At 36.8% G+C, this 13688-nt stretch overlaps 1 protein-coding gene across 1 annotated transcript in view; it reads right to left on the bottom strand.

The window, feature by feature from the left end:
* diaph1 (diaphanous related formin 1) overlaps positions 1–13688 on the bottom strand; it is a 103260-nt gene that overhangs the window by 66459 nt on the left and 23113 nt on the right. The window contains 12 exon segments of the mRNA XM_032554889.1: positions 739–803; positions 3111–3226; positions 7483–7599; positions 8744–8862; positions 9066–9176; positions 9393–9498; positions 9709–9848; positions 10438–10510; positions 10602–10685; positions 11832–11965; positions 12642–12743; positions 13233–13394. Of these exon segments, the coding sequence (XP_032410780.1) occupies positions 739–803; positions 3111–3226; positions 7483–7599; positions 8744–8862; positions 9066–9176; positions 9393–9498; positions 9709–9848; positions 10438–10510; positions 10602–10685; positions 11832–11965; positions 12642–12743; positions 13233–13394 (1329 nt within the window).

Genomic DNA, 13688 nt, shown 5'->3' with positions numbered 1-13688 from the left:
ATTTTCTCACTTTAACACAATTTTCAAATCATTTTCCCTCAGACACTTGACAAACAGGATGATATAAAAAAAAAGAAAAATACATGAAGACACAGGCACAAACACAGCTGTTTAATTTGCAGAAAGCGGATCCGTTACTCTGCCTGTCAGCAGCCTGACAGCCTTATCCCTAATTCCTGCCAAAAGGGACTGCTCGCAATTACCCCATCATGCTCAACCACCAATATGATGTGTGGTCCATGACAATTAGACGTCACGGCGCGCCTGCTAGTGTGGATGTGTCTCGTCGATTGATATGATCCCACATATAACTGCGTATTATGAATGAAGACTAGTTTTTAGCTTCCTCTTTGCAATTATCCTGTCACTAGGACAGAAACATCAGGCTGGCAACGAGCCACAATCAAGGCATTTACCCCCCCTGTGTGTCTGGGTGAGCACGTGCGTCCGCTTGTCTGTCGGGTGGCTTTCAGGAGAGTGGATGCTCATTTTCAGTCAACCTCTCTTTCTCACTTTTTGTAATTTGTCATCTCATGTCAGCCTGACGATGGCCAACCTAAAGTCATTATAATTCAAACACGCCTGAGTCAGACTGAAGAACACTTTTGCAGTATTTATTTTTTTATTTACTGTCTTTTAGGTTATAGGTCGCGTGATTCTCAGTTGATCAGTTTGTCCTTGAATTGTTTGTGTCGTGTCTGCAAGGCTTATTTCACTATTGAGTAGATTTGTGTGTACCTTCTTCTCCAGATCCGTTGCTTTGGCCTCACTGACTTCCACTTTGGTCTTGTCCACCATGTTGTCTTTGCACAGAAACAGAGGAAACAAAAGGGGAGGGGAGAGAAACCAGAAGAGTGGTCACAAATAAGTATTTTGACAACACACTTGCACACATCGCGCCTCGAAGCCATTGCACAACCCTCATTGTGGTACGGGGTTTGTGCACTCACATAAATTCACAGAAGGATACAAGCCATCTGTCTTCCTATTTTTCCCTTATCACAACACTCGCAGTCAAGATCCATGAGGCGATTGCAGAGGCATCTCATTACAATAGGATGCTTTGTGTCGCATGCTGCTTTTACATATCATTACCTTTTAAGCCTTCAGCACACACACCTTTGTTTTCCCTTCATGCAAAATAAATCTCTGCTCTGGGAGTTATGTATTATCAGATATGCTTCTTGGCAGAGGACAGGGTGAGAAGGACACTGAATGGCCAACAGGATGCCTTTACTGCATAATTGCAGGGTCAACAGGTGGCTCAGAGCTGGTGATGGAGCTAATTAATATGAAGATAAATGCCACTATGTCACCAGATCAAAGGCAGCTTATGGTGCCCGGGGTGTGGAGTGGGGTGTGGGGTGGTCGCACTGGGGGGAATCGATGCAGATAAGTACAAACAGAAAGTTGTGTGAAGCTCACAGAAAATTACAAAAATCTGTGCATGCTTAAGTAGAAAGTGAACCATAAAGATAGAGATGAGATAAAAGAAAAACGCTATCGGAATAGATAAAATGGGAAAGAATGATTTTCTATAATAAGATAAACTGAATGAAAAACTGGAGATCAAGACCTTCCCCAACTAAAAAGAAATATATAATATACCAACCTCCATGCAATTTCAGGGTGTATTTGTGTACGAGTTTACGTGGTTATTGGATGTGAAATGGATTTAGTGGAGGGGGCGAGTCTCTTATGGTGGCTAGGCTAAATGGGACAAACTTTGAATAGAGAGCAGAGGGAGACAGAATGTGGAGGGGGGAAAAAAACTGTGCTGAATTTCAGAGTTCAAAGAAAAACACTAAATAATGCATGCAGGGCAGAATTGGGCTGCTTTCCACCAATAATAACTCTGACAGGCTTAAAAGAGGCCAGCCAGCCTGCGCGTGTGTCAGGACGCATTTAGAAGCAGCGCAATTAGAGTCTCCTGCAGTGAGCAACGGAGACCTGCTATAAAGAGCATTGAACTCATGAGACATGGCCTGCACCTGCATTTTGCTTTGTTTTTCCCATCTGCTGGCAGTGATCTTTAACAACTGCCACTCAAGCGAAAGAAAAAATGAAATTCTGTATTTAGACAAGTGTTCACGGCTTCTCCCAGGAATGATTATTTTACAGGGGAGAAATCCACATCTTATATTTGTATTCAATGGAGAGTGACATGAAACGGATCTCACGGATCAGTGGCAATCACAAAGTCGACTTTAATCCCCTCCCCCGACACCTTTCTGATGGCGGATTAAGGTCTGTGTCCAACCATTTCTGTCTCTTCTAAAAACTGACGGTCATTTCTTCCTACTTCATATTGTGACTGACCAGGTTGTCAGTCATAAAAAACTGGTTAAAACCTTAAGGTTTTTTTTTTCAGTTGCTCAACTATTTGTGGAGCTTTTCAATCAGTAAACCATGTGGGACAGCATACATTTCACCCTGAAGACTACTTAATGCCCCCACTTTAATGATAAAGCATCACCTTCATCGCTGGAGACGCTTTTCCGTTTATCTTTCAGAATAGCTATTTGGATCTGGTAAAAACATCCAAGGTAGCGAGTTCTACAAAGTGGTTTTGACACACCATAAATCAGTCCTAATACTTTGATTCCCAGAAAATAAGTGTGTGTCATGCCTGCAGCTGCAAGAGATGGTGTGCCCTGCAGACAAATGAAAATGGGCACTGCTGGCTTGTTTTATTTATGCATTCCCCAGCAGAGTATTCAAGCTACCATCCAGCAGCAAGCTGATTTTAGAGTTGTACAGAATGAAAGAGGCAGTTTTTAATCTTTTGTTTCATAAAAATGTGTTTTATACAACTTATTTGTGCTGTTAAAACCTGTAGCACCATTCTGACTATATCAGTACTTCCTCTCTGGCTCCACCTTGTGGTTTTACTAATGATATATTCAACTTCATATGCAAACCTGCTATGACTCAAGTCAAATACGGCCAACAGTTTGTACCGATTTTTCTTTTCATCTATTGGCATTCTGTGTTCATGTTCAAAGAGTGAAGGTGCATTCAAGTACAGAAGTAGGAGGAAAAGCTTGAAGGTAGCATTTAAAAGGATAAAAAATCCTTGAAGCCTGGTATGTTCTGATCCAGTAACTCACCTATCAAACCTTCGATGTCAACACAGAGCTTGCGGCACTTGAAGTCAGGGTCTGACCCATTCTTGTGTAGCACAATCTGAGCAATACACTCATCTATCAGCTTGTAGTACTGAGGCCTATTAGAAGCAAGAAGAAATGTATCATTAGAAACATTTTCAAAAGACTCTTGGAGCATCACTTTCTTTTTTTCAAACCTGACGTGCAAAATAAAGCAAATTGCACCGATTTTCAACTCGTCAATAACAGAGCCTCTGACTTTGTGCAAGACAAATGATGTTACCCTGCTCAGGAAAAAAAAATGTGTGAGCACACATCCTCCGCTACTCTGTCTTTGAAACTGAGATTGGATGTCTGTGCGAGCAGGGCAGTTTGAGTTTCTTGTCACAAAGATTGATTGTGTGCAACTGCTCGTGCGAGCGCTTGCTGGTTTGTGTCCAGCGTCAAACGTCTGATCAAACCAGCTTCACACAGACACTCAATTTCAGAGGTGCCTTATTCTTCGACCCCATTAGACGCTGCCAGATTCAAAAACTCAACACTATTTATTCTGTCTCTGCACTCTGCTCGCTCACTTTGCTTTTGTCTTAAGCTTATTTCACTACTTCACTATACTTTAGGTGTTTTTTTTCCCTCCCCAAAGTTGAGATTTATCCGTGGAGCGAGAGAGACATCTAGTGTTGTAAGAAAAAAAAACTTTATCATAAAAATGTTATATTCTTAATAATCCTGAGGACATTGATTTCAACTACAAATGACAAGTAAGAGGTTGTAGTGGGCCAGGGGTTTATCTATTTTACTACATAAAGAGCATATAGAGAACAAATTGAATTCTATAAGTACATCTACTAAACCTTTAAAAGACTACAAATATGTACTAAGTGCATAAAACTACATAAAGCATATATAGTACAATTATCCACTAAACTCTTCCCTGTGCACCACTTGAGCCTGAAACCAACCACGACTGTAGAAAGGAGCAAATCAGCAGGTACTCTATGTAGCAATTTACCACTGCTCTCAATTTTCTCTGTGTTATTGTCTCACAGTCTCCACCTTCATTTTCCTTTCATCTCTGTATTAACAAAGCTGTACTTTGTGCCCTGTGAAGCCCTTTCTCCTCCTCTTACTTTCGATATCTCTTTGGAGTCCATTACAGACCACCTCCATTGTGTGTCAGCTTGATGGAAAAAAAAAAAGTTGCTAAACACAAAAAACCCCCCCCCCAAAAAAAAACCCCACATCAGCTGGTGAGATGTTTTTCAAAATTTGCTTGGTAAAGATATAAAAATAGACCATATAGACCACAATGCCTGCATTATTACATCAGTCAAGACACTGGGCAGACAACCATTTAAGCAGGCAGACTTATAATTTTTTATGCCAAGAATGCAGCTGCCAACATTTTTTTTAATTAATAAGGGACACACAAATACACAACGCTAAGTAAATATTAATATTATTCTGCAATGGTTTTGTCATTCAATCATTCTCTCCCCTTTCTTTCCTTTAAATCACACTCCGAGGGGTTTTGGAGGACACCAGGCGAGACATTAGCATATTTCTTCTGATAAGCGTGGATGGTGCTCAATTCCATTAAAATGAAACTGGACTTCTTTGCATTTATTAATTTCACTGTCTTGATAAGGCCCTCTAGAAAACAAACAGCAAATGGGGAAAAACTGCTGAAATAAGGAAGATGTGAGGAGAATCAAAATAAGATTAATAAATATTTTTGAAATGACTTCTATCTTGGCTGTGGTGACATCATCATCGGATTATTTCTGTTGACCACAGCCTCACTTAGTCTATAAAAACATGCTGTTTATTACCTATATGATGAGTTATTTTTCTAAGCTTTATGCGCCGATATGCTAATCAAACAGTTAATCATTTAATTTAAAGGCAATGACAGCAAACTAGGCTCCAGGTGCGTTATAAATTATTTCACCAAAAAGTAATTTATTTTACTAATTCACTTTAAGAAATTGAACCTGATTGTTTACTTCAAGAGCTTATTTCTGTTTATTTTGATAGTTTACTGCTTAAAATCAAACCAAAACGCAATTTCTCTGAAAAAATTATTTCAATTTAGAGATGTTGACACAGGTACACCTCATCCAATCTGAATAACCTGTCAAAATATTGTGCAGTGCATGAATACAACACTTCCTCGTGGTTCCTTATGTATGTAGAAAGCATAATTTCTGCAAGGCATAGAGATGATCAACTTGTCCTATGCTGACGAGATAAGGAAGCCCAGGTTGCTTTAATAGTCCTGCTGATGTTTGTACTGTTGAATATTATCATCTTCCTTTGACAATATTCCATTGTTTCTCCATAGCAGGTGTATGCAACCTACAGCTCTGGGGCCACAAGAAGCACTTTGGTTCTTATAAACTTTGGTTAAAAATGAGATTGTTCTTCTTTTATTTTTATTTCATTGGCTGTGAAAGCAATTAGCAAAAGTTCTACATTTTATCAAATTACCATAAACAGTCCTGTTATCTGCTGCAAAAACTGCCTTTGATCAGATTTTAATGCACTGGCAATAATGTTCTCCAAGTTTTACTTTCATGTTAACATTAACCCCTTACCCATTAACTAAAATGTTGCATTTGCTCTTACTTTGTTCTCATTATCTAATGGCATAAAACAATGTTTTTTTTGGTTTTTTTTGCTATGTTCATTTTTGCCGATAAGCAAACTAGTGATGTGAAAGATTTACTAGAGACTCCTGATTATTATGGCCTAAAGACATAATAATCAGGCCCATGTATTTGTTACATGGGGATAACAATATTACCATGTTTCATTGGTGCTCAGTGTAGTGTTATGATTTTATTTTTTTTATCTGTAAATTGCTCACATTAAAAGCAGAGGACTGCAGTTTCTGGTATGCTTGATTTATTTTAAAACCGTACACCCGTCATTATCTTTTAGGCTTTTGAACTGTGCATTCTTATTATCTCTACAGAGTTTTTCTGCTCCAATTATAGAGATAGAGCAGTTAATCATCCAGAGATTAAAAATGGGCAATTTTCCCTTGATCAGCTCTGATCAACGATAGTCAGATCAAAACGGAAAAACCTTAGTTACTCGCTTTGAGTAATAAATCAACAAAAAGTGGCACATACTTGTGAAGTGGGGAAAAAATTATATACCTGAGGATGATGTCATCTCAGAACAAATACTGTAGTTCTGTAAAAGCCTCAGACATTTGTTTGAACAATTAGCTTCATAAAGACTAAGGAACACAGCAGACCTCCACAGATGAAGGTGTGAAGAAGTTTAATCCAGTGCTCTAAGAGCACTGCTCAATCATCTGAAAACATTGAATATGGTACAGCTGCCAAGCTAGCAAGATGACTCTTAGATGATCAAAAGATTTCTTGGCCATCCACCTGATGGTCTGAGCAAGGAGAGCATCAGCAGTCAGAGGAATGGCCAAGAGGCACACATTTACTCTAGAGGAGCTGCAAACATGAAGAGCTCAGGACTCTCTGCAAGACAACTACTAGAGTGAACTCCACAAATCCCACTTTTGTGAAAAATGAGAACATAAAATACCTTTTAGCCCACTTTAAAATAATACATGTTTTAGATAACTAGAACTGTGGAAAACCATCACGGCGCCATTTTGTTTTTCCTCAACAGGGACAGGAAAGCCAGTAAAGGTTTATGGGAATCCAGAGATAAATACAAGGCAATCCTGGAGTAAAATAATAGTTTTCAGTCATAGGCTGAAAAATACTTGAGACAGAAGTAAATCTTCACCTCCCAGAAGATGACACCAAACACACAGCCACAGCTAATGTAATGGCATAAGTTTAAGAATATTTGTGTGTCAAAACTGCCCAACACCGTGTCCGACACTGGTTGAGAATCTGTGTCAATATTTGAAAGTTGACGTTGACACAGGTACACCTCATCCAATCTGACAACATGGGCAACATTCTGTTAATGTGCTAAGGCTGGTAGAAACCAAGCTTGCTATACAAAATACTGTCACAACAGGGCTGAATATACATTTTTTTAGCTGTTTATTTACCTCTTCAAAATTATGCAATAGTGGGTGCTGGTTTATCACATAAAATGTCATTGACAATTTATAAGAAAATATAGCCAATGTTTTCCTTAATGGTGGTTTTCTCTTTCATCAGTTCACAGCGACAAAATGTCTGCAAAGGAAAGAGTTGACTGTTCCAATTCAGTCCCAAACGCAAAGACACAATAAATGACAAAGTGAGTCACTATAAATTAAAGGTAAATAAATGCAAAATTGTGTCAAATGTAACACGTGAATATGCAAGCAGCAGCTACCTTTGACAGAATAAATGTGTATCGGTGTGTTTTGTATATTAGTGTGGAATACCTGGCCAAATAATCGTTACGGATCAGGAGCAGGTGTTGCATCACGGACAGGAAGTGACTTTCAGCCTTGGAATCCTTCACTGTGTTGACCAGGATGTCAAACACTTCCCTCACATCATTGAAGCAAGTCAAGGCTCAATGAATACATCAGACAGAGGATCATGTAAAAAAAAAAAATACATAAAATGTATACCTAGAATATATTATTAATAAACAATCTAATAGAAATATTTGTACAGTAAAAATAAATATTCATTGCTGGAAACTGAACAATACTGAGGTAGGATGATCAGACAAACAGTAATATTAAATAAAAAAATTACATCAGATAAGTAGCTATATAAAGGTATCTATATACGCATATATATACACAATTATAAAAGTCATTTGAAACGCTGTTCTAATGGATTTGAAATGTGTTTAGGGACCAGCAGTGCTGCTTTGTGCAAAGCGGACATAATTGCAGTAACACCTGGGAGACACCTGGTGTTGAAAATCAGCAACTGCAAGTCAAAAGCAGTGAAATAAATTTAGTTTAATTCTTTGTAATAATTTATCTCACAACTGTCCCATTTATTTAATACAGGGGAAAAGCATAATGGTGATAAAAATTTGTCATCCAGTCAGAATAACTAATTGTGCACTATATAACAGCAACCATAAACACTCCATTTGATGTAATGCATTTGTTAATGTTTATTGTAGGCAGTGCACTAATTTACCCAGCGCTGTGAAAGAGAATTTAAAATTAGGCACGTTTTAAAAATAATTGTGCTTGTGGGGTGCTAGACTGTACGACTAATACAGAGATAATTTAGAGCTATTTTAAGAAAACTCCAGTGGTTGGGTTATTTGCTGACTGTGACATTACCACAGCTAATTTGATTATGTTCACAAAATTGAATTTGCCAGAAATAAACAAAAACAAAGTAACAGAGGGAGTAACGGGACTGTGTTTGTTGTGTATGAAAAATATTCACTTTATAACTGTTGTCAACCAGAAATCGAATAAAGAAAATAGCAGAGAATCCAAATTCAAATTTAAAAGAATAAGCTAATATGCAGTCGGTCATACTATGGGCATGTCTTTCAAAAAGTGTTCATAATATAGATATATTTTGCTAATCGCACTTTAAGGGTTGTGTGAACAGAAAAATTCAAAGAATGCATCATAATACTATAGGGGAAAAAATACTCTACTTTTCTTTCTTTTGTAAAGTAATGTGAGTGGTGTGTTCAACAAAGGCCTATTGAAAGGATATTCCATTTCTATGCGGACGTCTTCAAGACGTCCTCTGAGCTCATCTGAGTCATCTTCGGCCTGCTCATCAAACACAGTGAGTTGGACCTGTAGCTCCTCATTTTCTATCCCCCGGATCTCCTGCAGGGAACAGGATGGGATGGAAGAAGAGATGAAAGCACTCGAAGGAGAATGGCAGGAGGTGTGTCACAGTGAAACATATTTCAGCTTAGACAGCTGAGATTTTTTCTTTAACCAGAAGAATCCATCAGTGACTCTACAGCAAAAGTAATAATATGAACAGGTATATATAACGCACTCTGATAGATTTCCTAATGACTTACACTCAGGAGTCCTCTAAATCCCAGTCTTAAGAGTTCAGAACGAATATGGATTCTAAAGTCCAGTTCCTCTGCCTGGCTGATTAGGGCGTTGATCAGCTGCATACATCCACTCTGCAAAAGACACTTCAAGTTAGCTTTACATTAAGAAAACCGTTTAATGTAAAAACATTTGCCTTTTACATGACAGGCTATATCAAGTACTGTTAATGAGGAATGCCACCTTTTATCAAACAGAAGTATAACAGATTAAATAAATCTCTTTCTTAGTTCTTAGTAACTAAGAAAGAGAGCTTCTTAGTTCTCTTAGTTCTAAAACAGACTGCATACCTTAAGAGCAATGTGGTTACTCTGCATCCCATCTATAAGAGGCTGAAATCTCTCAGCGTCCCGTTTTTCAGCTTCCTCTGTAATGGCCTCCAAAACACGATCGTGACTTGGAATAGAGAAAGATTTATTTTCATGATCTAATAACAAATAATACACACAGAAATCCAAAAAACAAGCCCATGTTGTTGCACGATTTAATGACTGTCAAACTAGGCTACAAATTATCATAGAAGGAACATTTAAATCAAGCCTAACATAACTATCACTTCACTAAGCTCAGTCACACCATGTTATCACTTAATTTATTTATCCTCACAGGTTGTCAGGATGATGGAAAATACAGATGGCAGAAAGCAGCTTGGCAGCATCCACCATCATGTTGGGCACCTTGTAGTTCATGGCTCTGACTAGAAGACGAATCCCGTCCTCCGTCCCCAACATGGATTTTATACCATACTAACAGAAAGATAAAAAAAAACAAAACACATATTTCAGAAGGGATTTATGGGGTTTTCAGCCTACAACACTCATATCAAGCATTATTTACTTTGATATAGAGGAATAAAAAACATTCTTATAAAAAAAAAAGGAGCACTCCCAAATTTCTAATAATCCAAGGCTATTTTCCATTAGAAAATATAAGTTATACAGGAAATTAACTATACTAAAAAGAACATGTCTCATTTGAAAACATTATTAGAAATACTACTTTATCTTGAATATACAGTAGAACTTAAAAAGGGCTGCACAATAATTTCATCCCTTAAACATACTTCAATATTTTTAGAGTGCATACGTTTCTTTTACAACAATCTTAGATGTTCAGGTCATTAGAATTCAGATTTACTTTGAAAATCCAAAAAATAATCAGTGAAACCTAAAATAGTGGTCATGTTGCCCTCTAGTGGTATGAATTGTATACTACATACATTTAATAAAACAGAAAACAAAAAACAAGTACTCATGTCAAATAAAGCAAATATCCTCTGGTTTTAAAGAAGAAAAAAAATCTCTAATCTACCGATGAACTTCACAGTTTTCTTACCATGTTATTCATAAAGGCCTTCAGACAGCGAATGATCTCATGTTGACATTTGTATCCCATACTTCTAGATTGGCTAAAACAGAATATAAACAGAAATGTATTACAAAATACAGTTGATTCCACTAAAAAGGCCCAACTTTGCTTAACTGATTTCTGTGACTTACGAGTTATCGTCTTTCTCGTCTTGAAGTCGTTTCAGTAGATTCAAAAGCAGCATGAGGCCTTCATCTCCAAAATTCTGCACCCAACTTAAAGTGAAAAGGTGAATAAAAGTTAGATTTTTATTTTCTTTTTCAGTATGTATCCTTTGAAGTTTTCAGATGTATCAAGACTGAGACATTTCTGAAACTCGATCTGCAAATAAAAAACTTATCCAAAAAACCGTATGACACACAATCCAGACTAATTGAGTTGGATTGACTAAAAAGGTACCAGAAAGCAATAGATCTTTGAAACAAAATACATTTATTTTTTCGATTATTACTTTTACTACTGTTTACCTTACTAATAACAAAAAGGTTACTTTAAGCTAATAGATTATCTGAAAAAATTATTTGAATCCTGTCATATAATAAAAATACATGATTAGAAGTGTCTTCACTGACCTACTTCAGTGTACCAAGAACAAATTAGAACGTCTTAGATTTGATGCAAGCTAAACTTTTCAAAAAACAGCAGCAAGAAGACGTTTACCATTTTGTTCAGCCGACATTTTTATTTTGGAAAGCAAAATTGATTTGTGCTTTCCAAAGATTTTCATTAAAAATCTGCATCTATTGGTGACTAATAAAAATATTTCAAACATCTTTATGATATGATCTTCAATATCACTTTCTACCGGATAAAGTTTGGCACAAATGTGACTGAAAATATCAGTCTTTTGTGACTCCATAATGGTTATTTTCCCCATTGGCAATTCTCAGAAACTGTAACCAAATGCTTGCATTATTTCATAACAATGAAACATGTGTATCCACTGAACATTTTTAACTGAAAAAAGCTTGAATGAAATAGCAGCTTTTAACACAAAGAGAAAGGCCAGTTTGTAAGTTAATGCAACAGTCACATTTATCATAATGCTTCCAATTAGGAGAAAGAAAGGAACAGAACATAAAGCCCCTCAAACTAATGCCAGCTGCAGCAAAACACAAAGGACATGACCAGAGAAGACACAAAGTGTCCAAGAAAACCTACAAAGGACTTCAGGCCATCACTGCATTCAAAGAGTGTTTGACAACATAAAATGTTCACCACTTCAGATCCTTTTATCACACAAGTTAAAGATGAGATTCCCAACACATGTAGGATAGGTTAACTTATTTGAAATGTAATTTAATGAAGCCTCTGGTTTGAAGGTAAAAAAGGCCAAATTCCTTTTGTCTTGTATGCATTACCTGACAGGATTGTTATTGAGTGAGACTCTCAAAGACTCCAGACAGGTAAGCAGCTGCTGTGGGTCTCTGTACTCCATCTTTATCTCCTGGATGTACATTACTGCTGACTTGGACCTCTCCCTTTGGTCTTGTCCCTGAAAAACACATCAAACAATACATTTTAAAGTATTTGTAATTTAAAATGTATTAGTAATTATGTTAGACTTAATCCTATTCTTATTTGTGCCATTTTATTCCTTTATCTGCAATTTATTGGTTTGTGCTGCTTTAACATCTGAATTTTCCACACCAGGATCAAAGTCCAAATTTATTTATATCGAGTCATTCATTCACAATGAAATCCCAGTAGCTTCAATAGTTTTGATTTGATTTTGTGTAATCAAAAACCTTTCAGCTTTGAAAAGCATTCCATGTTAAATTAGTTGCTCTTTAAAGTATTAAAAGGCCAAGTGCAGAAGATTTTTTTCTTAAACTGTAGCTGCAAAGTAGAAGTAATCTGTTGAATCAAAATGGAATATAAACGGTATAGCAACTAGAAGGTCTTGCATCTTACCCACTCCAATCAAAATGGGTAAGAGAAGGATAGCCATTTTGTTAAAACAAAACCTCCTGCACAGAGTAAAGTTATATGAAAAACTGAACTGAAATAATTTTTCTTATTGTAATTTTTTTTTGACTGCTGCCATCCTCCCCACACCTTTTGAAACATAAATTAATTTCTAGCACAATAGTTTCTATTTATGCATTTTAATGTTTTATCTGCGCAATGATTTTGGCATCGTCCACTAGGCATTTAATTTGGGTACTTACAGCTTTAGAGGTGTGGAGGTATTGGGAGACCATCTCGCGTTTAATCGATATGTGTTTTTCCCTCAGCGGCCGCTGCTTTTCCTCATTCAGGTTCATGTCCACCTTTAGGAGAAATAGGAAGCGCAAATAAATAGAAAAAAATGAAATGATGTGAAGGGCAAACCACTTTGCGAATTTAATTTATTTATCCTCAAAGGAAAAAAAAAAGATTGAAAGAAAAAAAATACACAAAATAGGTGTATTATTACATAGCTTAATGTATTTTGAGGTCCTAACTTTTGAAATGACAGTTGGTCTTTATTAAACATGAAAACATACATGTTTGTGCTGAAATCTGTTGTAGGATGTGACCACATGAAAATAGGAGCGCATAATGACTTTACATCTGTTTTCAGAAAAAACTTAACTCTGTAAAACTGTTGTCAAAATTATTTTGAAGGTATTAAGGTAATCCCACATGAAGGCTCTTTAAACAATGAGGGGTTCAGTAGTTCCAAGGATTACAAATTTACTAAACTGCACATTCAAGATAATGAATTTTATTTGACTTCTTAGTGGGTGAATTTTCAACAGAAACCTTTTTTTCCTCACCAGCATTTTTTCGAAGAGTGCCAGGATATCTTCATCACTTTGTTCATGGAGCATAGCGCTTTGAGGTGAGAGTTCATAGTTGGCAGCTGAAGAGTGTCGCTGATTTGGAGGGAGAGGCTTTTCCTTGTCCTTTTTTGTTCTCATACTGGTGAGACGCTCCAACTGGGAGGGTGAACAAGATAAGATGGGTTAGAGGAAACACACACATCAAAGAGAGGGCATATCTAAACATGCAAGCCCCACTCTCCTTTAAAACACACCCACAGTGTCATCAGGTTTTTAATGCCAATAAGTTGTTTTAGTTTGCAGATATGACATTAGCCGTTTTCAGACTTAAAACTCTTTGCAGAAAATTTGAAGGGAGCTAAATTACCAACATTATTTATGGTTAGATTACTGGACTCTAGCTATGCAAGCTAGATGTTTGAAAGGAATATAGAAGTCACCAAAATAAAA

This window comes from Xiphophorus hellerii, chromosome 23 (genome assembly GCF_003331165.1).
Source record: "Xiphophorus hellerii strain 12219 chromosome 23, Xiphophorus_hellerii-4.1, whole genome shotgun sequence".
Lineage (NCBI taxonomy): Eukaryota > Metazoa > Chordata > Actinopteri > Cyprinodontiformes > Poeciliidae > Xiphophorus > Xiphophorus hellerii.
This window is presented reverse-complemented; position numbering and strand designations above follow the sequence as displayed.